Here is a 27,130-nt window from a genome sequence, read left to right as displayed (position 1 = left end):
GAACATGACCCTGTTCGCAAACATGTTTGTTGTTCATGGCTCCTTAAAGATCCTTTTAAACTATCAGCTGGCAGGTGGCAGGGGGAATTCCCCCGCCACCTGCCAGGTGATAGTTTAAAGGGCCCTTTCCTGCTATTTGCAAGGGGTAGGGCCCTTTAAACACCCCACAAACTGACCTTCCCAATGTCCAATACTCACCAAATGTGCACGGAACGTAGTCCTCACTGTCCTCTGAAGACCCCCCAAGCTTCAGAGAGATTGCACTCCAGGAAAGGCATGATCCATGTATCTCCCCCCCACACTTTGCTGTCATTTTCTCTTCACAGTGGCAAAAACGGAACAGCCTGTTGGAAGGCAGCTACTTTGAGGGGTTACAAACTGACCTTCCCAATGTCCAATACCCACCAAATGTGCAGGGGACATAGTCCTCACTGTCCTCCGAAGATCCCCCCCCCCAAGTTTCAGAGAGATTGCACCCCGGGAAAGGCATGATGCTTGGGTCTCCCCCTTTGTTGTCATTTTCTCTTCACAGTGGCAAAAACAGGACTCTCTGCTGGAAGTACTTTGAACAGTTAAAGCCAGAAGGAAAGCCAGAAGGAGTTCAGACAGAGTTCAGTCCCTGCTGTTGCCAGGGGAATTGATTGAAAGGCCCCAGACTGTCTGGCTTGATGAACGGCTGACGAAGGCAACAAACGAGGCTTGCAATGACCACTTGTTCATTTAGAATGGAGCCTCACGAACAGCTTGTTCGCGAACAGATGAACAGGCTGTTCATGGTTTTTTTCTGTTCATAATGCTGTTCGTGCCCATGTCTAGTGTGAACTACAGAAATTGCTGTTCTGCTGTTTGGAGATTAATTTAACTTTTTGCAAAAATGAAGTTACCATTAGAAGTCAAACAGTATGTTGTTTTGTGCACTTGGCAATATTCTCCAAAGCATTTTTTCATAAATTGTCTTATTAAAAAATGGAAGCTATGAAATAGCTCCAGGATTGTATTGGGGTAGTAAGCAACCATGCTAGTGCCTCCTTGTAACTGTGACTCAGACCTTCATGGCTATTCCTTACAATGATCAGATTATCTCATGAACTTATCTCATTGTATTAGGAAGCAGCTTTTTTGTTCCTTTAAAAAATAAAAAAGAATAGATCCCAGGTGTTCTCTAGAATGGACTTGGTCACCCTTCTCAAATGGTTGTTGCATTGCAAAGAAAAGCAAATTGTGTTTCTCGGGACATTTGTTCTTTGGCACTTGGATGAACCTATTGTGAGATAATTTTTTAGTTCTAAGGTACCATATATCTTCAGAGATCATTTATGGCTGTTTACAATGAACTATTAAGAAAATTATATGATTAAGCGCTGTAAACATACATCTTTATCTTGTCTTATTTCTTGGTCTCTTGTTTCTTGGACTAGTGTCTCCTCTCCCTTTCCCTGTATAATGAAGGTTCTTCATTATACAGAGGTATTCTTTCCCCATCGGGACTTAAGCCCTTGCCTGGCAGAGGTCATGTTCATGTATTCTTCTGTGTGTTCCTTCCTTCGTGAGCTGTGAAAGTGGCTGAGTAATGTGCCTAGTTTCCTTCTGTGTACTTTCATGCCTTGTTATAATAAAATATTGCTTTTTTGCAGGCTTGATGTATGTAGTGTACTAGTATTTGAACTCTAGCAATATCTAGCATGTATTACAGGGCTCCTATTGGCTGCACCACAATGGTTCACACTACTGAGGACCGTTTTGTTTTTGATGGCTGGATTCTGTTTTTTATACGTGGTAGGATATGGTAATATCATGAAAATATGCTAGCATCAGCATGAATTCATTTTCTTCCGTATGTGGTTTATATGGGGCATCTTCAGCATGCTGGGCCATGATATAGGTGTCAGCAGTATTGTCATGAATCCTAGAGGTGTTGATAGATTCTTGGTTATATAAACTAATCTCACCTTCTCCAATTTCCTTGCTGTTGTGCTGGCATAAACAGCCCACTGACACGGAAGAACAATAAGATGATGTTAGCAGTCAGACTTTCCCATTCTTAGGCGACTCATGGAGCTGACAGCCTCACCCATCCATACTTAGTGGATCGTCAGTCATTATTGATAAATTTAGTTCCACCTGGGAAGACCTAAGCAAACCTTCCTAGTTCATTGTCACACGCTGAAGATGGGTTACCCGTGCATTGTCCCACTTCGGAGATAGTTCACCCGCTCTTTGTCTAATCTCAGGGACAACTTCTTAGTCCTTTGGACACTCCAGGAACAACCATTAAGTCTTTGTTTTGTGGGCAGAAGATGCAATCTTGCCTCTGGGTAAGATCCACGGTATAATTGGGCTACCCCTCCATCATAGCTGTGTGCATGATCTTGGATCCAGCATCTTCCACCTTGACATGCAGGTCACTCAACGCTCTCTCTCCCAGACACCCTTTTCTGGATGGTAAATATCACCTAATTCCTTAAACTCTATCCAACTTTCACTACTGCTTTCCAGTTAGCTTTGAGTGTGTGCTGGGTGTGTTTTGTGTGTTGTTGATCTTTGTTGTTTTCAATAAAAATCCCCCTTTTGGTTGAAACCTCTGTCTGGTCATTGAAAGAATTATCTAGCCAGGACAATCCTTGTATACACTGGTGGAGATCCCAAAGTTATCCCCTCTTGCTGCCTCTCCTTGCATGCCAATTCCCCCCAACTCACAAGGAGACCTTCCCAATGGTTCTGCTTGGCACTCAAGACATAACAGTATGCTCTTGTGGAAATATGCAGGCTAATAGTGACTAAAGAAATAGGAGTGAGGGGTTGTCTAATTTGTTATATTTTTATTTAGGCTAACAAACTGAACAATTTAACCAACTGGGAGGAACATTACATAGGATTTAGCTACATGTCTCCTCTCTGTGGCCCCTTAGGCAAATTACTTTTTGTTTGCGCAAGTCTTGCAACCTTCAGAATCAGCATTTTAGAGGTCTCAGAGAACTGCTAGGGAAAGACAGATGATGAGAAACAATGCAATATGAACATCCTTTCACTTACACTCCATAGGATCCGAGCCACTAATACAAACACTAATTTCTATCTATTGCTTGCAATTTCATTTCAGTACCTTCTGTGAGTAGCATTGTTATGACACTATACTTGTTTAGAGTCCCCAATAATGGTATATCTTGAAGATACATACATGCAGAAGACAGGGTCTTAACCTTTGCCAGTGTATATAACCAGGGGTGTGCAATCTGGATTTGGGGGGAAAGTTGGATTTTTGCCAATCCAGCTAAATCCAGCTTCCCCAAATGAAATGAGAGAATATGGATCTGATCCAGGAAGCTGGATCCAGACCGATAGGTAAATCCAGTTAAATCTGGGAAATGTGGCTTCAGCCTCCGACTGGCTCCTTCCTGTGCTTTCCCTGCTTGTTTTCCAAGAAGGGAGAGGGGAGGAGGGACTGCGGCAGAGACAAGAGGAAGGAAGAGTGAGAGCCAAGCTACAAGTGACGTCTGACACAGGTTGGACACTTGTCAGCTTCCCTCAAGTTTTGATGGGAAATGTGGGCATCCTGGTCTTGCTGCTGAAATGGAGAGCTAAGCTGTAAAACCAGGACACCTACATTTCCCATCAAAACTTGAGGGAAGCCAACAAGTGTCCAACCTGTGTAAGGCGTCACTTGTAGCTTGGCTCTGAGTTAGGGAGGGGGGGGTGAGTGACCAATCCATGCAGGAGCTTGTCTGCCTGTCTTCTGTGAGTAACACTGGTTTACTTGGGCTAAGTTGCAACAGTATCCCTTGCTTCAGTGTGGTTTGGATGGAATCTTTTGTTTTGACATGATTATCTGGTTTGATGTTGGTCTTCTTGATTCGCTTTGGTTCTGTGTGTGTGTGGATTCCATATATTCCGTTGCTTCAGTTTGGTTCTGTTGGGCTTCCTCTTGCAATTTGGGAGTGTGCCTTTGGCCACTGGCAGTCTTGCCCCTGTGTATTTCTGCCTGAGAGTCAGCTTGGAAATGTTTCCCCCATAGGGAACAATGGAGAGTGGCTGGGGGCACTTTCTTCAAGGGCCCGTAGGTTTGACGTGGTCTTTCAAGGACAGTGAGAAGTAGGTTCCCTGCATATTTGGTGGCTTTTGCTTGAAAAATGCCTCTCCAGTCCCCCAGATAGTTATCCACATAGGGAATAATGGCTGAATTCTGAGATTCTCTGATCTGTCATAACCAGATCAGAGAATTTCCCCCATATTTCAGAAATCCTGAATTTCTTTGGGATCCCTGAAGCTCAAATCTAGGTTTCCCAGGGTTTTTTTCTGTGCACACCCCTATATATAATTTCGCCATAGGATGGCGCTGTTTACTTATGGATCTGGGCCACATATTCTAGTTAACTGATTGTTCTAATTTTTTATATATTGGAAGTGAAAAAAGATCAGAATAAGAATTTCTTGGGACAGAAATGCCTTCACCATCATCTTGACTATCAAATCTAAGAAAGAGTTCTGTGTAATTTGAAAGCATGCAACGTGTATGCAGCCTGCATTTAAGCACTATTTGGTGCAAATAAAAGTTTACTGTGTAGTTTTTTCTGTTTCTCTCATTCTGTGGGACCAACGAGGAGTATAGTGTATCCCATTAAATTATAATTTCACAGTTTTAGCTCCACCTGTCCTTGAAGGACTGCAGCCTGAGGTTTATAAAATCAAATGAAACTGAAATGATAATTAAACGCAGCTTCTAATTAATGCAATCACCTGTTGACATTAACAATAAACCAAATGCCATTTTACTGTTTCAGAGCAATTTGATTAATGGGGTTATTTATGAAGATTTTTCCTGTGATCTTCATGAGGAAGAAGAAACAGAATCTGAGGATGACTTTGACAATTTGCTATCTGTGTGTATTGAAATACCATAACTTTCAGTGTGCATTGAGCTAATTTCTTTATTCAGAAAAATGAAAGGCTTAGTATCATCAGAATGCATTTCAATCCTTATTATATTTTAAAAAAATAGTTCATGAGTATTTATACTGTAACTTCTTTAGGACCATGTGGTTGTTTGCTTTTTAATTGTCACCTATCACAGTCTCTTAAATGGCAACCTTTGCACTACGTAGAACTGGGATCCCCAAACTTTTTGAGCCTGCAGGCACTTTTGAAATTCTGATACAGGTTGGCATGAACAACCACAGGAGATGGAGCCAACCACAAAATATCTGGGTGTGAGTTTATACATAATTCACTCTTCAACATTTCAAGTAGAAGCTCTGTTTAACAGGATGTCTTTTTAAAAAAAATGAATATGCTGTTTAAAAATATTTTCTTGCATATAGCTTACATTCAGTCACACAGCGAAGATCCTTGTGCTGTGATGGCAGCTACCGCTGAAATAATTTTTAACAAAATCTTTACAGCCAGAAGCTCTGCTGGCTAAATGTTTCACTTGGCCCTGCCCACTTTCTAAAAATACTTCTTGGGTGCTGGGAAAGGTATTGACAGCACCATGGCACCCATAGCCACCACATCGGGGACCCCTGACCTGGAAGAACGTCCTTTCCCCCGTTGTTTTGTTAGCAATCCTAATCTGCCTTAGATTCCTTGAGGTAACTAATTTTTATGTGGCCCCAAACCATCTCAGTGTTACGATGGTTGAACCTCATTTGTGTGAGAACAGTATGCTTGGGGAAGCCAGGTATAAATTCTCCTGCTGTCCCATACCCACACGGCTAGTAGTCTCATGTTTATTGAGGTGCAGTTGTAACGCAGTGACCCTGTAAACACAGTATTTCCCATTGAGCAATGAATCTTTAAAGAAAAAATGAGAAACAAAACTGTACTGTGTGCTCCTCCTGTTATCCATATTCATGTCAGTTAAACTGTTAAATATAAAACATCATTCTTTTTCAAGTCTCTTAATAGAGCACTAACTTTTCATGCATATTCAGATTATAAATCTAGTTTTCAGATATTGACTTATTAGGATAAATTAACAGTTTTATCAGTAAAACAACCAAAGTCATACTAAAAGTGGATATGTTTTCACTTTCTTTTTATCTGTAGAATATTTCGCTAGACCAAAGATGTTACTCATGCCCAGCTTTTATTACAAGCAAAACATCTGAGGTATGGTTATTAAGTTTCTTTTATAATTTACATTTTTATCCTGAGTGTGGACAATAAAGTCTATTTGTATTTGTTTAAAAATTACTGCACTTTAGAAAACAATGAAATATAGTATTCAGGTTCTCAGGTTCAGGTTTATTATTACAGTTTGCGACAAGCACAAAATATAGTATTAATATTTAATTTTCTCTTTGCTTTGTCAAAAGTTAATCTAAAATTGTTAATGTTAAATAATTGCAAATTCATTGTGGGTTCTGTCCAGATATAAATATTTTAATTAATTAATTAATATTGCACCTTTCCTCATGGCTTAAACTTGCTTACAAGTATAATTAAAAGCATAGCAATTTAAAACCAAATAATAAAACCCCAAAACATCCTGCCCCAATAATAGCCATGAACACAGTTCAAAGCTGTGTATTTGTCCTGATGCTGTATAAGATTCTCACAGAACGACAGGAAGGGAGGAAATCTACATAAGATGTCGGCTCCTTCTCTTGCCCACCTCCCTCTCCTTCCCCAAGCCTATAATGTAGACAGAAATGAAAGGATATGTATTGGGGAAATGTAAAGTTCAGTACCAGGGCCATAAAGTACTGCCTTGAATGAAAATCAGAGCAAAAAGATTTTGCACTGTGGACTGCACTAGCTAGCATACCTTGAGACTACAAAGCTGACCATACTTATTTAGACTTTAGGGACAAGCAGTCTGCTTTTATTTATTTTCCAATTATGCTTCCTATGGAAATTCTTTAATTAGGATCCATCTCTGTGATACTGTAAAATACTCCTTTTATTTAGTTCCATGACTATAGTATTAGTTTTTCTGTTTTAGAAATTCCAGTTCTTAAAAGCTAAAACCAGAAAATTAATTGTGTGTTCTGATTGTACAATGCAGCTAAAGTTAGACTGACCCTCTGGTTTAAGTAGGAGAATGCATGTGCAGTCAGAATTTTAAAAAACCCCTTTATTTTGGTGGATCATACACAGATTTAGTTTCTCAAGATTTTCACAGATCTTGAAGATTTTTAATTTCTACATTTTGAAAGAGATTTTCTGTACATTTATGTTCTTGATAATTATTAGAAAATTGTATTAATTATTTTAGTTTAGTTTAAACTGCACTAGCAATTAAATTGTAAAAAGGTAAAGCTTACATTTTTGAGCAGTTCCAATTACAGCATTCCTTGTAGAAGAAAATAAAAAGAAAACCCAGTCTAAAACATTACTTTCCCTATCACATAGCTGGCTTGTCCAGCATCATGTATGTGTGGAGGCATGCCTTATGGTTCCTTAGCAGTAGAGAGCTTTAGATGCCTCTCACAACTTTGGAAGCTATGAGGGAAGAGAGATCTCGCATAAAGGACACAAAGGAGTAGTAGTTAGAGAGATGCTCCCAGCAGAGATAGGCAGAAAGAGAAATATAGCACCTCCTTTTCACTATCCAGGCATGCTGAGTTGCCTCTGTTCGAACAATTATATCTTTGATGGTATGTAAATGTTTTATCGAGGCCCTTTCAGTTATGGTTCTTGATAAAATGTAGTTCTTTAACTTCAGTAAAAGCCTAGATATAGTTTACATTTTGAACCCATCTTTGCTCCAGGGGATTCTAGGTGATTTACAAGGTTCTCCCCTTTCTTTTTCTCCACAAATTAAACCCTATAATGTATTGTCGAAGGCTTTCACGGCTGGAGAACGATGGTTGTTGTGGGTTTTCCGGGCTGTATTGCCATGGTCTTGGCATTGTAGTTCCTGACGTTTCGCCAGCAGCTGTGGCTGGCATCTTCAGAGGTGTAGCACCAAAAGACAGAGATCTCTCAGTGTCACAGTGTGGAAAAGATGTTGGCAGGTCATTTGTATCTACTCAGGAGGGGTAGGGTTGAGCTGAGTCATCCTGTAACTCAAACAGGGCACAGTATCTTATTCCAGGACACCAAAATACTGGACAACACTTCCAACTACTTTGTCAGACTGCACAGGGAAGCCATTGAAATTCACAAGCATAAGCAAAACTTCAACAGGAAAGAAGAAACCTTAAGAATGAACAGAGCATGGTTTCCAGTTCTGAAAAACACCAGGCTAACAAAACACTCTATACTCGACAATAGCCCTGCAGAGAAGATTAGCACATCAAGCACCACCAATCCATATGCAAAAGAACCTCCTCAGGATACAGTGAAGCCTCCCTGCATTAGCATTCCACACCCTGGGAAACTCTTACAGGATGACTCAGCTCAACCCCACCCCTCCTGAGTAGATACAAATGACCTGCCAACATCTTTTCCACACTGTGACACTGAGAGATCTCTGCTACACCTCTGAAGATGCCAGCCACAGCTGCTGGCGAAACGTCAGGAACTACAATGCCAAGACCATGGCAATACAGCCCGGAAAACTCACAACAACTAAACCCTATAAGATGGGTAAAATGAGAGATCATGATTGGTCCAAAGTCAGTCAGTGAACTTTACTGATGAATGCAGATTTGAAATTCCCTCATTATAGTATGACACTCCAACCACTAAACCACCCTGGCTACCTCTACATCATATGTGTATGTATGTACATGTACATACGCACACAACATTTTATTAATGAAAATGTTCTTACTGAAAGAAAAAGATATAGGAAATAGTCCTTTATTTATAAAAATTATACTATTTTTACAAATACTATAAAAACAGTTCCCCTGATCCAGTAGTCTTTTGGTGAGGGTGTTCAGCTGTACACATGGAATTTTGGGATGCTCCTTTGGTTTAATACCAGCAGCATATTTAAAATTAGGTTTGAGTGAACATAATTGTGATTTATAGCATGCTATAATGTTTCTATAGCTGTCTAGATAGGAAATTTTTTATGCAGAAGACAAACATGTTGCTACACCTCTGTCTTGCAGTTAGATGTGGGTAGAAGATCAGCTAGCGAGCCAGAATTATTGTTGGACAGAGACAAATCCGTTTTCAAGGTTTCTGCAAATTTCAGAGTCACAATGGAAGAACTGACGGCTATGAAGAAACAGGCTTCTTTAACAGCAGTTAAGATTATATCGTCAGAGGCTGCAACCACAGATCAGTCAGAAAAATATACTACAGATCCGTATTCAGCTTTAGTAAAGGAGCGATCAGTAAGCATTTTCCAAGAGGAAATAAAAGAGAAGGCTGTTCTTGTTGAAGAATCGCGAAAAGCTGGGATTAAATACATCATTTTCCCAAAGAGAGATCAAACAAAGAAATCAGGAAGATACATTTCCCCTGAACTAGTACAAAATATATATGTCAAACTGAAGGAGTCTCCAAGGATTATTGAAAGGTTGTAGTATTTAAATTGTTTATTTACATGCATTTAGGGTCAAGATGGGTAGCTGTGTTAGTCTGTCTGTACTAGTGGAAAAGAGCAAGAGTCCAGTAGCACCTATAGGACTAACAAAATTAGTGGTAGGGTATGAGCTTTTATGAGCCACAGCTCACTTGTTCAGATATATCCACTGAAGAAGTGAGCTGTGGCTCACGAAAGCTCATACCCTACCACTAATTTTGTTAGTCCTATAGATGCATTTAGAGTGGTACTCTAAAGGCTTGGTACACAGATCAGCTAGTCTGCTTCTTCCCTACTGCTGCAAACTCCATACATTCCTACACCTGAGAAACTGCACATACTACTTGAACTGATGCTGTGTTTTGTGGAGAGCATTTGCATAGTCCCAGCCAGGAGCTGTAAATTCATGAAATCCTGCTCCCAGAGCAGGAGCCAGGACCAGTTTTTCCATTAGGCAGGTGATGCAGGTGATAGATTTTAGGGTACAATAAGGAGCAGCAAATTGTCAATTTCTTGTTATATTTTTACTACCATGGAAGATACCATTTTTATTACATGATGATAGTGATGGGTGGGGAAGAGGATTGATCTATAATTGAAATAATCTGGCCCCTTCCCAGTTTTTCCCAGCTGCATGCAGAGGACTCCTATGGGCATGTTTCATCTCTTCTCTCAGCATATGCGTTGTAGTTACATATACCCCCCTTCTCATCAAACTCAAGCTTCTCTTGTTTGGAGCACAGATTATATATTACCCAGAGAAAACAGGTGGTATGAGTAAGTGGTATAGTCATCCTGCTCAGCACAATAGCATGCAGCACTCCAAGTGGGTATGTTGAATGGACAAAAGGGTGGGGGGAGTTTTAGAGTCTCATGGAAATCCACTACGTACTAGAGTTGTATTTTCGTAGGCATTGGATAGTCCTCCTAGCTTCTTAATATATTACATTGCCTCTATGGGAAGTGCAATTTGAATTTGCAGCCTTGGACATCAAAATGTTTTGAGCCCTTTCATCCAGAAACTATTGCCTTGCACTGTTTTGAACAGTCGTGCAGATTTATGTGAGGTGAAAAAGTTGCTATATAAATTAGTGTACAGGAGGAGACTCTGTGAATGTGTTTCTCTAGAAGGAACTTTTTATGTATTAATTATTATAGTGGTCTCTCCTCACGTGATAGAGGTCATTTTCAGACAAAATTACATAATACAATACAGTGAATATAGCAGCTTTTAAAAAGTTTAGAACAATAGCATAGAAAACTATCTAAACCTAGCCGCAAATGTTCAAAAGCCTTCAAATTCTGTAAAGTAGATTACAGTTTAGCTATAGGAGGCCAACTACCCCCTCCCCACCAGAACAACAGAAAAGACACATGTACATCTTAGTAATTTACAGATGCATGGGTAGATAAATTTTTTTATCCCAATGCTCAAAGTTAGCATATTTTTTGTCAAAACACAAAAAGTCCCTGTCTTTAGGGATTATCATCTCTCAGAGTGAGGAACTCAAATGATGACTTAAAACATTAACAGGCTCATATGGGACCAGGCAGTCCTTTAGATATTCCGTTTTGGGCTTTCAACATAAGTGAAAGTTCTTTCAGATCTGGTGAGATATTTTGGTGTAATCTAACTTGGAAAAGATCAGAGCATGGCGTCAGATGGCCAGATCCTGTTTTTCAAGAAAAGCCACATTTGGGCCTTTTGAACAGGAGCAAGAACTGGAAGAACAAATTAAAGTAGATAGTCTCTTGACAAATATAATACTAAAATTATAATATACAAGTTGAGACTTACAGGGAGGATGTCTCCTGCTTCCTTGGCTCAAGCAGCAGTCAGTGATGGCTCAGGGTCTCATATCCCCACTTCAGCAGCTCCATAGAGAAACTCATGTGGGAGAGGGAATCTCTCTTGTTCACCCCTCCCCCCCACTGCCTGCTTGCTGCCTGTCACCCACCCCCCTCTCTGCTGCTCTGCAGGGAGTGGGATTAATGGTGACTCCCATTCTTCCTTCCCCTGCTCACCTTCAGTGCTGCTCGATGGGGCTGCTACCATGGTGGCTCCTGCTTCATCTTCCATTCATGCAAGAGGCTCAAGTGTAGACAACGTTCCTCTGTTTGGAGGGAACCCTCCTCTGTTTAAAAAAGATTTTAGATTTTGCAAACTTAAAGAGTTCCCCAGATTGTTGAAATATCTCTGTTCCCCCTAAATGGCTCCAACCTGCAGATTAAAGTATTTGCACATGGGGCCATGTTGAGAATTAGATATATTGATGGCTAGCTTTTAAAAATGTATTTCAGCAAGATGATCCTATATCACCTTGTCATGAACAAATGCATCAACAAATTGTGAAGATGTATATAATTTGTTTTGGGTTTTTTTCCTCCTTGACTTAGGGTTACATCTCTTGGAGAGCTTTATACTCATAAAAAATACACAATCCAAATACCTCGATCAGTTAAATATTATCGGAAACTCAGTCTTCCTTGTTTGTTAGATTTTGAAGCATTTGCAGAAGACAGAGGTGGAATTCCAGAACATCTTAATGATTATGCTTGGGCCAGAGAAATATGGAATAAATGGTTTGATGAGTTGTACCCTCCTAGTAGTGAACCTGCTGAAGATAAGGCAGTGCCTGTCAAAAAGATTCCTGAAGAAAAACACATCGAAGTGGGAAAAGAACTAACTGATTCAGCTCTTATTGTAGAAGGAGAAACAAACCTACTTGATGAATTTCAGTCTGAAATTAATCGACTGACTCGACAGATAAAAGAAGGATGTGCTCCTGCTTTTAACTATTGTAGACGTGGAGCACTGTACAGGAAAGTGGGCAAACTCAAGGCAGCAATGGATGACTTGGAAAAGGTTAGTTTAAAACAAATATTAATGCTACCTTACTCTAACCATTTTTCATTTGTTACCTTATAAGTAGCTGTGTTCCTTCAGTTTTGTCAAGTGACAGAGATACAATAAAAATGTAGTTGGGAAGTTGATGAGCTATAGGAATAGTAGAATACAAGTAGGTGTACCCATGAGGACTCACAGAGGTAAGCTGATCCTTCTCCCCATGCTGTCTCTGCATTCCCTTTCCCTCATAGCCCCTTCTCCCTTTCCTTTGTCCACTCCGCTCCCATTTATCTTCTTTAGTTTTCCCCCATCTGCCACTTTCCCTTCAGTCCTTCCTCCCCTATCTCTTGTAGCTTCTTCCCCTTTTGTCAAATTTTGGTTTACTCCCTCCCTTTCTCTTCTCCCAATCTTCTTTTTTGCCCTTCTTGTTTGCCTACTCCTCACACTCACCTCAAGTTTCAAAATGATATTGCAGCAGCCATTTTGGGTTACCTAGGCCACCACAGATAACATTAATGTTGTTGTCTGAAGTTACTTGGATAATCTAAAACAGCTAACAAGTCATTGAAATCTTAACGTTTTAAAATGTTTTAATTTAATTTAATCTTTTTAAAATTTAAGATCTTTCTGTAAATCTAGGGATTTCCAGGGTAATTGAGAAGTAAAAGTAATATTTATGCTAATTACTTTCATGCTAATTTGTTTCATTATTGTCACAGGCAATAAGTTTAGAACCAATGTTTCTTAATGCTTATTGGCACAGACATTTGCTTTTCCTTTACCAAAACAAAACTCGTCAAGCATTAGAAGATCTGAATTTTATCATTAAAAGCAACAAAAACCATACAGGCAAGTGTCCTTGAAATCCTATCTAAAATGTGTATTTCAGAAACTCCTGGTTTGTGTTCTCCATAGCAAAATAGCATGATGTACAAAAAGTTTCTCTTTAAATGAACATACGATTATTCAAATGTTTTTATTGCTACATCCAAAAACAAGAGCAACATCTATATAATACTTTTTATTGGACCAACCAAATTAATGCGAAAATTTGGTTACTCCAGTTAAAGGTATTACATGGAATGTGTTCTTGCTTCTGGATTTTGCATAGACTAGCATGGCTGAACAAGGTTTTGATCACTGTAGCTTTCACAAATGCCACTTCATTATCAGTGAATATTTTAAAAATGAGGGTAGAACAATGTAACAGTTACCAGTCATTTTATTTCTTTACACCAACAATTACGAATCTCAGTTGGTCTTAGTTCATTGATTGTATACCCTTTAATTAATTGTGTTTGCAAATGTTTGCATAGAAAAAAGCATTTTAATGAAGAAAGCATTTTAATGAAGAAAGCATACATCCTTGATATATGATGCACACATATGTTGCAGTAGGGCCCATGTTACAAGAGACATGCTTGTTTGTGTGTGTTGTGTGTTGTGTGTGTGTGTGTGTGTGTGTGTGAGAGAGAGAGAGAGAGAGAGAGAGAGAGAGAGAGAGAGAGAGAGAGAGAGAGAGAGTATGTTAGAGAAGGGGAGGACCAAGTATATAAACTAAAACGCATCTAGTTGGCTCATTAAGGGGTGGGGAAAAGGGTTGAGGAAGTGTAGGAAAGGTAAAAAGATCAGAATAGATAGCTTCAATTTTATCATTAAAGAAAGAGGCAGAGGGTTAACAAATACCATACCAACATGTTCTTTTCCCATTTCCCCTCTAAATCCCATTCCAACAAATCGGATGTTTGTTCAAACATTGTTTTTCTCTTACAAAAACCAGCAAAGGCAAGCTAGGGTGGGTTTGTGGGGCCTATTGAGAGTCTGTCTCTCCCTAGAGCCTGGGATAGGACTCAAGAAGGCTAGAAAGTCTGAGAAGAAAAGATGGAAAAGACTTCTTTTTCTTCAAAGGCTCAAAATGAACTTTGTTATTTCTTCTTATTTTTGCATGAGGATGCCTTTATATTGTTGCAAGGAATATATAGACATAATTTCGTTGTTTTGGGTTTCCACTGTTTTTATCATCTGGATTCTGTAGAGCGCTTATAAAAAATAATGTGATTGCAAGGGCTTGGATTATTGTCAGTTTGGTGTAGTGGTTAAGAGCGCAGGACTCTAATCTGGAGAACTGGGTTTGATTCCCCACTCCTCTGCTTGAAGCCAGCTGGGTGACCTTGGGTCAGTCACAGCTTCTAGGTGCTCTCTCAGCCCCTCCCACCTCACAGGGTGTTGGTTGTTGTGGGGATAATAATAGCATACTTTGTAAACTGCTCTGAGTGGGTGTTAAGTCATTCTGAAGGGCGGTATATAAATTTAATGTTATTATAATGTTATTAATATTATTATTGGGGGAAATTCACAAAATATATGCTTTGGAATATTTCTTTTTGTATTTTGTTTAGATGCATACCTGTCAAGAGCTGAAATTTACAAAAAACAGGGAGATAATTCGTTAGCAATTATAAATTATACTCTTGCGATGAGATGCAGGCCTACAGACGATGATATATATTTCAGGAGAGCTGAGCTCTATGAAGAAGAAGGTGATTTGGCACGGGCTATAGAGGATTATTCCAAGGTAAGTAGTTCTGTCAAATTGTTGTGCCTGTTCAGCAGCGTGGATGATGATATTGTCAGTGCATATAGAGAGTATACAAAAAAAGGAAGGCTTGGGATAAAAGATGAAAAATTCAGTGTTGATGAAATGAGGCATCCAAGTGTAACTATCAGAGACAATCGCTTTTGTGAGATTAGATGAACAGAGAGAGTTCATGGGTACCCAAGTCTATGTCATTAGCATTTAGGTGATTTGATATTACTCAGGGGCAGTGCATGGAAAAGGAATAAAAGGAAATGTCCATCAGAGACTCCAAAAGAAGGATGTAAAGTAGAGTATCAGCTTCTTCTGGGGAAACATTGGGTGATCAGACAAGGAACAAAACCAGCTGAGTAGAAAACTAAGGTATGAAGGCAGCAAAGAAGTCAAAGAGGATGAGGACTTTTTGGATTTTACAGTTGGGAGTTCTTGGTAATTTGGGTAATATTATTTCCAAATGAGTGAAGCGAGTGGAAGTCATATTGTAGGGGGTTTGAGAGAGGAGTTGGAGGAGAGAGATTACAGCTAGTGAGAGTAAGTGTTATCCTCTAGGAGTTTCGAAGGAGGGAGAAGGAGATTGAGTCAAGGTATTGCTTTTTGAGCATGGGAAAAAGAGTAGTGCATTTGAATGCAATAGGGAAGGAACCATTAGAGTTGGTTAAGTTGATTATTCAGAGAGAATGGTGCAGGAGATAGCACAACCAGAGGGAGGAGATAGGATCAAGGAAGCATGTGTAGGGGCTGGATGAGGCAATAAAGTAGCCAGTTCATCATGGGTGTGTGTGTGTGTGTGTGAAAGAAGTATAGGAAGTAGGAAAGGTTAAAAGATTAGAACAGATCATTCATTCTTCGTCTTTCTGTGCAGTCCCATATGGGACTGCACGTGCACAGGCCTGCCGAATGGTGAGGTTTCTACTGCTTTTAAAATCACTAGGGGGCACTTGTCTCTCCAGAGCGCATGTATGGGCATTTTCCTGTCAAAACAGCCTGACTCTGGGAGATGGCAACCCCTCACCCTCAGTTCCTCTTTCGCCACCGGTCGAAGGGGTTCATCTACAGCACTCTGCGGTCTGTTTAACTAGAGCAGACTTTATCCGCACTGAAAACCATGAGTTCACCAATATGGCTGATAAAGTCTTATTTAAATGCTGCACTATGTTCTCCACCAAGATGACCCTTATGGATGGTCACTCAGTTTGCCTTACCTGCCTTGGAGAAGGACACAATGTGATGGTATATAAACACTGCCAAAACTTTACACCTAAGGTGCGGGCAGAAAGAGCCACAAGGCTCAAGGCCCTCTTATGAGAACGAGCCCTATTAGCCTCTACCAGTCCCGGTGTTAAAGCAGCAAAAATCTCCGCTATCACCGAATTGTCGGTCTCTCCAACCCTGACTCTGACAGCACCACTGAATCTGACTGACTTGGATTGACACTGTTCAGATCCGACGGGCGCCTCGGTGTAGATGGCAACAAGCTCCTCGGATCCAATTGTTCCATCGGCTCAGATTCAACACCGACATCTGACTCTAGAGACCCAAAGCTTGGAGGCACCTTGAGCGCAACCTTATTTGACATCAACATCACCCAGCCTATCAGAACCGAGTCGATGTCCAGGATCTTTCCATCATCAGAAGCCAAAGAAATGGTCCACCTCGATCGATTCCAGATCCGAGAAATCGTCAATAAAAAGGCCCTTAGAGCTGACAAACCAAAGAATTGACAAGGGATAGCCTCAGACGGAGTTTGACAAGCCCATGAGAAAGAAATCAAAATTCAAGAAAAAACATCAACACAGGGAGATAAGCACAGCTAAACTTAGCCTAGAGACTGAGTCTCAAATACCTCTGATGTACAAGTGGTGGGGAGACCCTGTACGCTTTCACTTCATTCAAAGTCCCCATCACTTTCCTCAGAAGAGGATGAAGGTGAAGTCACAGAGGCAGCTGTTCAATCTGTTCCTTGGTCAGGAACTCAGGAGACTCAGCACCCCTGTTGTTCACATTCTTGTCAACCTTGGTTCCAGCAGATGAGACTGTCCCACTATGGTATAGATGTTGATGAACCTTACAGGATGGAATTCATTTCCTCCACGTTTGAGGGATTCTCCCAGTCAAAGGGACAGAGGTACCCGTACCAGATGTCAAGTTGTCTGTGACATACCAACTCTCAGAACCTTATCAGGGCCAGCTTTCCCCTGAGAGGAATTCTAGCAGGCCATTGGAATCTTCTCCAGACAAAGCCATCGCTGAAAAGGGATCTCTCTCCCCCACTGATGACTTCTGTTTTTATACAGAACTGATGCTACTAATGGAAAATCTTTGGATATAGAGATTTCCCCTACTGGACCAAAGCACCTGTATTCAGGAAACCCAGCAAATGTCGCTTTCCCCATTATTGAAGGCTTTCTATTAAAAAAAGGTCCAAGAACCTGTATAAGACCAGAGAAGACGTGTGTTCTTTTCTGTTTACGCATCTGCCATTCGCCACTGAGGCAAAAATCCTATTCTATCCTTTCAAATAAAGAGGGTAAGAAATTAGACACATTGGGCAGGAAGATCTACACGTCTACAGCACCAAACATCAAGATTGCTAACTATTCTGCCTACCAAATTTTTCTTTGGAACTGCATGATGGCATTTGTATATTGCTTACCTGAGGACCAGAAGATCTTAGCAAAGGTCATCCAAGAGGAGGCCCTAAAATTGTCTAAACAGCAAATCAAAGCTGGGAGAAGTTTTGTTGATTCTTCTTCTAGAGCCCTAGCATCCTCTATCCTGGTTGTCGTGGATTTTCCGGGCTGTATCGCCGTGGTCTTGGCATTGTAGTTCTTGACGTTTCACCAGCATCTGTGACTGGCATCTTCAGAGGTGTAGCACCGAAAGACAGAGATCTCTCAAACTGTGGAGAAGATGTTGGCAGGTAATTTATATCTACTCAGGAAGGTGGGTTTGGGTTGCATAAGAGTTTTCCAGGGTGTGGAATGCTAATGGAATGCTAATGCTTCACTGTATCCTGAGGAGGTTCTTTTGCATATGGATTGGTGCTTGATATGCTAATCTTATCTGCAGGGCTATTGTAAGATGTAGAGTATTTTGTTAGCCTAGTGTTTTTCAGGACCGGAAACCATGCTCTATTCATTCTTAAAGTCTCTTCTTTCCTGTTGAAGTTGTGCTTATGCTTATGAATTTCAATGGCTTCCCTGTGCAATCTGACAAAGTAGTTGGAAGTGTTGTCCAGTATTTTAGTGTCCTGGAATAAGATACTGTGTCCTTTTTGAGTTAGGCTATGTTCAGCCACTGCTGATTTTTCAGGTTGGCCAAGTCTGCAGTGTCTTTTATGTTCTTTTATTCTTGTCTGGATGCTACGCTGTGTGGTCCTAATATAAACTTATCCACAGCTGCAGGGTATCCCACTCATTGCACGCATGATAAACAAGATTCAGATGGTGACGCCCTTTTTGCCCAAACAACCTTGGTTTCACTGCCTAGTACATCTGTCCAAGGGTTTGTTGCATCGCTCTTCTCCCAAACCAGATCTACTCAGCTGTCATGGAGTCCAACATCATGATTTACCCAGAGTGAAACTTACAGCTTGGCTGATTCAACACTAGGCAGATTCTCTGAAGGAGTATCTGAAGTCATATTTAATGCTAGGGGGGGACACTACCAGAAAATCCCATGTGTACAAGTGGGAAAGATTCTCAGAATGGACCAGATTAAAATCTCTGGAGCCATCAGACTGACATTTGTCCCAAATTTTAGAATTTCTGTTGACAATGAAACAAGAAGGGCTCTCGAATTCTTCTGTTAAGTGTATTTGGTGACTATATCACCCTTCCATCCCATCATATCTCCAAACTCTTTCTGAAATGCCTAAAGAATATGTTTCCTAGAGTATCTAAGTTTGGTCACATCATGAAAAGACAAGATTCTCTGGAAAAGTTAATAATGCTAGGAAAAGTGGAAGGCAGCAGGAAAAGAGGAAGACCTAAAACAAGATGGCTTGACTCAATAAAAGAACCCATGTCCTCCTGTTTGTGGGATCTGAGCAAGTCTGTTAGATAGAACGTTTTGGAGGTCTTTCATTCATAGAGTCACCATAGGTCAGAGACAACTTGATGGCACTTAACACCCCCCCAATGGCCACTACAACTGGTACTAGCAAAACTTATGACTAAGCCATTTGAACCGCTAGCCACATGCCATCTGAGATTCTTGACTATGAAGGTAACACTTCTGATAGTAATCACCTCAGAGAGGAGAGTGAGCGAGTTAGTGGCCTTACGCTCAGATCCACCCTTCCTAAAAATCCATCAGGGGAAGGTAGTCCTTAGAACGGGTTTAGATTTTCAACCAAAAATAATATCCAACTTTCACATGTCACAGGAGATAGTACTATCAGTTTTGTTTCCCTACACCAACATCTCTAACAGAACAGACTTTACAGTCTCTGGATGTTCCAGGGCTATATTATTTTACTTATATCGCACTGCACCATTCAGGAAGGACAAGCAATTATTAGTGTGCTATGCGGGCCCTAACAAGGGAAAGAGGGCTACCTTCCAAACTATAGCGAGGTGGGTGGTACGAGTTATCCAAAAACGATATGAAACAGCAAACTTACCTTGTCCCCTGGAAGTTCATGCACATTCCATTCTATGGCACTGGTGAATGGAGTTCCCCTGCAGAACATCTGTAAAGCAGCAACATGGTTGTCATCAGACACCTTCACTAGACACTATGCCTTGGATGTGATGGAACGAAAGGAGGCAGCTGTGGGTCAAGCAGTTTTTCAGTCATTATTCCAATGAAGAGCATACCTACCACGTAAAGTAAGTGGCTTGTTAATCTCCCATGTGGGACCGCACAGAAAGACGGACAGTGAAAACAGAGTTGCACTTACTGGTAACTGTTGTTCATTGATGTCTTCTGTGCAGGCTCCCTCCTATCCCACTGATGCTCTTAAGCTATGATGACAGCTGGCAGCTTAGGAGAAACTGAGGGTCCCAAAATCAGGCTGTTTCGGCGGGAAAATGCGTGTGCATGTACTCTAGAGAAACAAGCATCCCTAGTGGTTTTAAAAGCTGTAGAAACCTTGCTGTTCAGCAGGCCTGCGCATGTGCAGTCCCATGTATGCCTGCACAGAAGACATCAATGAACAACAGTTACTGGTAAGTACAACTCTGTTTTTATCATTAAAGAAAGAGGCAATCTTGAGTGAACAGCTGAGAGGAGGAGCCTAAGTAGGGCATCAAACCTGGGATCAAAGAGATGCTGAGGATTACTAGACTTTCTCTGTATCAAGACAATGTAGTGATGTTTATTTAACTAGGTATATGGCAGACAAGATGAAGAGGATAAATTTATGGACAAAATTAGCCAACTGCTTTCTTCTCTAGAGGCATTCATGAGAGCATAGAGAACACAAATGAGGAGAGTGAGCCAGAGCTGTGGATGAGAGGGATATATGAAATTGGGCACTGATTTCTCTTTCATCAATAATGTAATTCTTTTTAAGGCATGCAGTGTCCTAATAGATAAGTAGAACAATGAGATATGATTGAGTGGAGAGAGAAAACATCTTCCACTAATAGAGACTGCTATCATAGCCATTTTTTCATTTACTAAAACAGATATGAATAGGAAATACTTTAAGCTAACAACCTCAATTTCATCTGGAGGTTTCATCCACTTCAGTAGGACTGGCACTTAACAAAATCCTTTGAAGTTTGGAAAATTAGTTACGTTACATGAACTGGTATAAAATAGAAGTGTTTACTGAATTCCATACCTTTGAACTACAAAAGCATTTGCACATAATTTCTGTGGCATGGATTTAAAAAACCCTGCCCAACTAGTTCTATGCATTCAATCATGCTTTTGGCCCATTTCTCTCCAGAATCAGTTCTCTGTGCTACACAAGAAAACACTTCTGAAACTCTGGTGACTTTCTAAAGCAGTTTGTAATATGGTAGTCATTTGTTTAGTGCAATTTCCCCCCCACCATATATCTATATCTAAAAATAGCTCTTTGGGACCAGGCATTGCCCCCTTAGTCGGAATGAAGAGACAGACACAGGTATTGGATCTAAAGGGCCACTTTATTTAATTAACCTCAACACGACATTAATATAACTGCGGCAAGGGAAAGCGGTACAGGCCAAGCCACGGGGTCAATCCTAGACCTCCGCCTTGACCTGTCTGGGCGAGCCCCGAAGCCCCGGGTGCGAGCCATCCACCTGGATGGCTAGGAGACCCGGCCGGCCTGGCAAATTGGTTCCCCCCTTTCAAGCTCCTAAGCCTCAGCCGTACAGCAGTGAGGGAAGGACTTGCACGTGGGGTTCCCCAGGCAGTCTGCCCACGCGCGCTGGCAGCCGTCACAAGCAGTACCAGCCGCTCCTAGCAGACTCCTCCTCCCTACCAATAGGGAAACGCCAAGGGTGCTCACCGGCCCGCTGCTTTTACCAAACTCTATTCTGCCAGGACACCACTAAACAGCACCACCCGAAGCCAATTTCCAACACCCAAAACCTGGTACAAGGTAGGCGAAAAACCCCTCACCCAAAACTCCAATTAAGGGTAAGGGGGAAAAATTCCTACCTGGCTCCGCATACGGCAACCGGCTAATCCTGTACCAAATAGGGTGAGGAGGGTGGGCCGAGCAAGAAACGCGACTGGCGTTAGGTGAGCGGAGCAGTCAGCAACGGCTGCTGACTCCGCCCACCCGCGAAAGCCCCGGATGCCCGGGAACGCTGCTCTGCTCTCATCCTTCCCAGAGAGCAATGCACGGCCCCCTCCTTGAGCAGCAAAGCTGCCTGGAGGCGTGGCCGAATTGCCCCCTTAGTCGGAATGAAGAGACAGACACAGGTATTGGATCTAAAGGGCCACTTTATTTAATTAACCTCAACACGACATTAATATAACTGCGGCAAGGGAAAGCGGTACAGGCCAAGCCACGGGGTCAATCCTAGACCTCCGCCTTGACCTGTCTGGGCGAGCCCCGAAGCCCCGGGTGCGAGCCATCCACCTGGATGGCTAGGAGACCCGGCCGGCCTGGCAAATTGGTTCCCCCCTTTCAAGCTCCTAAGCCTCAGCCGTACAGCAGTGAGGGAAGGACTTGCACGTGGGGTTCCCCAGGCAGTCTGCCCACGCGCGCTGGCAGCCGTCACAAGCAGTACCAGCCGCTCCTAGCAGACTCCTCCTCCCTACCAATAGGGAAACGCCAAGGGTGCTCACCGGCCCGCTGCTTTTACCAAACTCTATTCTGCCACCGCCAGACCAAGCCTCTGCTTAGGCCCTGGCGCCCCACTATTGGCCTAGCGCCAACCTAAGCCCCAGCCGCAAGTCGTTGAGGAAAATAACATTGCCGGTTTCTGACAGGTGAACCCCATCAGCTCTATAGAGACCGGCAACTTCGGCCCTGATCCTAGGGTGCGGTAAATATACACCTAAACCTTCACCCAAAGCTTTCTGAATGGCCCTATTGGCCTTCATCCGAGCCCGCTCTACTGCAGAACGATTAACTGCTTCCCGCCAAACTTGCCGTGGCAGCATGGCAGACCAAATAATGAGCACTCCCGGCCAACGCAGGAGTATCTCGTGCATATCCCATTTGGCCTGCAGAGATAGGGCTCTACCATGCACAAACCCAAGGTCATTCCCGCCCAAATGAATGACCAATATGTGAGGCACTGGGCCCCGCCGCTCCTTAAACAGGAGTGGCAACAAACCCGGCCACCGAAGGCCACGCCGGCCCTGCCACTCCACCGTTGCCCATTCACTCAATCCCAGTTGGGACCCAATCTGCGTCCGTCTGGCTTGATGAGCGGCCCAAAAGACCATACTGTGGCCGCAGATCAAAATCCGACGCTTTTCCCGGCGAGACACAGGACCTAAGAAAACACCATTAGGAACATTTAAAAACTGGATAGAGGCCGAACATAGGAACGATAGGCATTGGATTTCCATCTGCCAACACCCTGAATAACCTGTACCGGGTACCCCATGGCTGCTGCTGTAGACGCAGCCCCAATTCGAAAGGAATGGGTGCCAAATTTAACTCCCGATAATCCCAATTTGGCCAGTGCCCTTTCCGTCACTGCCCAAAACTGGAACCGAGTCAGAGGTAACCCATCCTCATGCTGAAACAAAACCCCAGGTGCCTCACCACGCACCCTCAAGTACTTCCGCAGCGCCCGTACTGGACACAACCCCAGGTCATCACATAGCCCAAGGCTAATAACGACTCCCTTCTGTCTCTGATCAGTTTTAGACTTGCGGATCCGGATAGCAACCCCTCCCTCACTAAACGAAAGATCCTGCACCGACAAGGCCCTGCCGGATACATCCCCCTTTGACCTAGCGACTAATTCACTAACACGCAGCGCGCCAAAAAATGCTAACAAGGCTCCTGCATGAAACAGTTTGGTTTCAAAACTAGAGGTGCAAATTAGACCCCAAGTCTTACTAAGCCCCTTCAGAATTGATGGAGAGATGGGCTCTCTAGTGTCAACAGGAGCCACTGACTCCCGAGACCATCCCTCCAACATTTTACGTACACGGAAGTCCCCCGTGGCCTCAGAGAACCCCCGAGACTTACTCGCAAAGGCCAGTGCTGCCAACTGGCCCCTGATGGACTTGACCGCCAACCCACGACCTTTCTGATGCACACAAAAGCGCAATAAATGCTCAACAGGAATGGGCCATAACTGCAACAGGCCCACACCCTTCCTAAAGTCCCCAAATTGGCCTACCGCTCTGTCGTAGGCACGTTGGGTGCTGGGGGCCAACGCCAGCCTTATGGCCCTGGACGCTTCGACCTCCCAAGATGCCACAACTCCAGGGGCATTGGTGTCGGCTCCGGGTCCGCCTCCGGGGCAAGCTGCCAAAACCGCTCCATCTGTTGGCGAGACAAAGCGTCTGCCACACCATTACCAACCCCAGGAACGTGTTTGGCCTTAAATAAAATGTTCCACCGGAGACAAAGCAACGTAAATGCCCTAACAAGTCTCATAACCCGGCCAGATCTAGAAGACAAGGAGTTTACAACGTGAACAACCGCTTGGTTGTCGCACCAGAAGTGAACCACCTTGTTGGACAACTCCCTCCCCCACAGGTGAACTGCCACTAAAAGGGGAAAAAACTCCAAAAATGTTAAGTCCTTGTCCAAGCCAACTGCATGCCACTCAGGCGGCCACCGATCAGCACACCAGTGCTTACGGAAGTAAACCCCAAAACCTACAGACCCTGAAGCATCAGAGGTAACCTGCAGCTCGGCCTCGAGCAGCAGGTCCTCACGCCAGAACGTAACCCCATTGAACTCCCCGAGGAAGGCGGACCAAACGTCCAAATCCTCCCTCATTCCCCCAGTAACCTTGAGGCGATGATGGGGTGCCCTAAGCAGCGACATAGCGTCGCACAGCCTCCGCAAAAAGGCCCTACCTGGGGCCACCGCTTTGCAAGCAAAGTTCAAGTGACCCACCAATTGCTGCAGCTCCAACAGGGACACCCTCCGCTTAGCTCTAAATTCCTGAAGCCTGACCTTGAGGTCAGCCACTTTGTCAGGGGGCAGTCTAAAACACTGCTGCACTGTATCCAGCTCTATACCTAAAAACATCAAGACCTGGGAAGGGCCCTCCGTTTTCTCGTGAGCCAAAGGAACGCCCAGCTCATCAGCCAACTGAACAAACGTCCTCAGAAGCCTGGCGCATCGGCCAGACCCCGCTACCCCAACGAACAAAAAATCATCTAAATAATGCACAGAGTCGCGACTACGCGCCCTGCGCTGAAGCTCCCACTCCAAAAATGAGCTAAAGCGTTCAAAGGCCGCACAAGAAATCGAACAACCCATGGGAAGGGCCCTGTCCATATAGAACTTGCCATCAAATGAAAAGCCCAGGAGCTCGAAATCATCAGGGTGTACCGGGAGAAGCCGAAATGCCGACTTAATGTCGCATTTTGCCATCTCCGCACCCCAACCACAGCGGCGCACTACCCTAACCGCCTGGTCAAACGAGGTATACCGTACAGAGCACAAGTGCTCCGGTATAGCATCATTTACTGATCCCCCTCTAGGGTAGGAGAGATGGTGGATGAGGCGAAACTCGCCAGCAGCCTTCTTAGGTACCACACCCAAAGGAGACACCCTAAGGTTGGGCACCGGGGGCCTATCGAAAGGGCCCAAAACACGGCCCTCAGCGCACTCCTTTGCGATTTTAGCCCGAACCACTTTCTCCATACCCAGAACCGAACGTAAATTATTGGACATAAATGGGGAGCGTGGCCCCTGAACAGGAATCCTGAAACCTAAACTAAAACCCAAAAACAGGAAACGAGCATCATGCTCCCGAGGGTAAGCAGCCAGAAGCTGCTCAAGGACCCTCAGCTTTACCGGGCTGGGGCCCTTTACCAGCAGCCTGTTGGCCCCCAGCTCCTCCGCTGCCAAGCCGCTTCCCCCCTCCACCTTGTCTGGACTTGGGGCAGGCATTATAGGAGTGGTATCCCGCACAAGTTGGACACTCGTGCCGGAACCGGCAGGGCTTACGGCCACACTGGCCCTTGAAGGCAAACTCCCAGCAGAGCAGCCGGGGTTGAACCTGCTGCCCCGCCGCAGGGCGGGTAGAAGACGCTGAGGAGGCCGAGGCTGAATGCTGCACAACGTGGCCGCTATCTGATCGATCTCCCATATTGGGCTTTGCAGGCGACATCACCTGCAGCCAAAGCTGTTGGTGAATGCGATCCCAAGGGAGACTGGGATTAAGGGCAGCACGCATCCTAAACTCCTCGTCGTACTGCATCCAAGCAGCACCCAGGAAGCCCGTGTATCCCTTGTAAATGATATCCAAATATTGCAGAAGGGACAAAGCCCTGTGAGGCTGAGCGCGCACGAGCACACCAGCATAGATCAGAAACCCGGGCAACCAATTAGCCCAGGTCCTGTCCACACGACGACGCTTTAGGCGCTCCTTGTCCCTATCATCAAGCTCATCTTTATCCTTCTTTTCCAATTCTCGAAAAAGAAGGGTAAAAACATCAACATATTCGCCTCTCAAAATTTTGTCCCTAGTGGTTTGCGTCAGATGGTCCCCTAGGGGCAAGGCCGTGTCCCCAAAAGGAAGAGCATTAAACGGCACCTGCCCATAAGAGAGGGGGAAGTGAGGGTAATAACCCCAAGGTCCCCCCATATAAGGGGGCCAAACTCCCATTTGCCCTTGCCCCCATGTACACTCACCACTACCCTGAATGGGCTGTGCCGGCACACTCGGTTGTAAACCGGCCAACCCAGGCCCTTGGTGCTGCCAAGCCGTCTGTCCCGCGGCTGTCCAGGCAGAAGGTAACTGCTGAGAGGTCCCAGCAGCCCCAGGGGACACCTGGGGAAGCAGATGACCCCATGGCCCAAAAGGCCAAGGGGATACAGTGTGAGGTGCAGCGTCCTTACCCCCAGGTTCTGCAGGGTCCACTGCCACAGCTACAGGCGCCCCATCCAATCCAGCATCAGGGTCCAGGTCGACCACGGGCTCACCCTCCGGGTGGCTGACTGCCTGCTGAGATCCACTGGCGCCACCAGCCGCCGCCCCTGTAGAGCCTTCCAAGGCAGAAAGACGACGAAGAATATCTCTATTAATAGCATCCCTAGAGGCCCCCCGAATGGGCCTAGCTCTACCACTATCAGGTGCCGATGCCACCCCTTTACTGCGCTCTAAGGCAGCCAGCCGCTGCAAGATATCCTGCTGCGAGGCTTGCTCACCCTCATCATCTGAAGAGCTAACAGCAGGGGCTGGCCGCTTAGCTGGCACTCTCTTGGCAGGCTGCTTGCCCTTGGCACTGCCGGCACCCTTTTTGGGAGGCATACCGCCAATAAACCCCACTATTCAGCCAATACAATAAAAGTTGGCAATGCCCTCTGCCAAACAGACAGCTTAGGAAGGAACAAATCGTCCCCAAAGGGCCACCAGCTCACTACCCGAAGGACAGATCCACAGCTGGGCAACAGGCAACTAATAGGGGAAAAAGGAGGGGGGGGGTTCAACCAACCCTAACCCCTGCAGGGCAATAAGCAACTCCACGCACAAACCCAAGCCCCAGAAAGTGGAGGATGGGTGGTAAGCAGGAGCCAACAGCCCCCTAAGAAAACCTATCCACTGAAGCTACCACCCAGGCCGTTATCCCCGGCCAGCCACCCACTATCCCGCCCCAAAAAAAGGGGGGGGGGAAGCAGTAGAAACTGCAAGGACTCCCAGGCCAGCCAAAAGCAGCCCAGCACCGG

The 27,130-nt window shown here is 44.0% G+C and overlaps 1 protein-coding gene across 2 annotated transcripts in view; it reads left to right on the top strand.

Moving 5' to 3' along the window:
* The window catches only part of LOC129324317 (uncharacterized), a 110,677-nt gene that overhangs the window by 30,836 nt on the left and 52,711 nt on the right, over positions 1 to 27,130 (top strand). For both annotated transcript variants that reach the window (XR_008596525.1, XM_054971506.1), the window contains exons 7-12: positions 4,779 to 4,877; positions 6,043 to 6,105; positions 9,003 to 9,415; positions 11,819 to 12,287; positions 12,989 to 13,118; positions 14,669 to 14,844. Coding sequence is in view for 1 of the 2 variants with exons in the window: in XM_054971506.1 (XP_054827481.1) it covers positions 4,779 to 4,877; positions 6,043 to 6,105; positions 9,003 to 9,415; positions 11,819 to 12,287; positions 12,989 to 13,118; positions 14,669 to 14,844 (1,350 nt within the window). In the remaining variant the exon portion in view is untranslated. The remainder of the gene's footprint in view (positions 1 to 4,778; positions 4,878 to 6,042; positions 6,106 to 9,002; positions 9,416 to 11,818; positions 12,288 to 12,988; positions 13,119 to 14,668; positions 14,845 to 27,130) is intronic.

Source organism: Eublepharis macularius, chromosome 2, assembly GCF_028583425.1.
Source record: "Eublepharis macularius isolate TG4126 chromosome 2, MPM_Emac_v1.0, whole genome shotgun sequence".
In the NCBI taxonomy this organism is placed as follows: domain Eukaryota; kingdom Metazoa; phylum Chordata; class Lepidosauria; order Squamata; family Eublepharidae; genus Eublepharis; species Eublepharis macularius.
The sequence above is the reverse complement of the archived record's forward strand: the minus strand, read 5'-3'. Positions and strand labels throughout refer to the sequence as shown.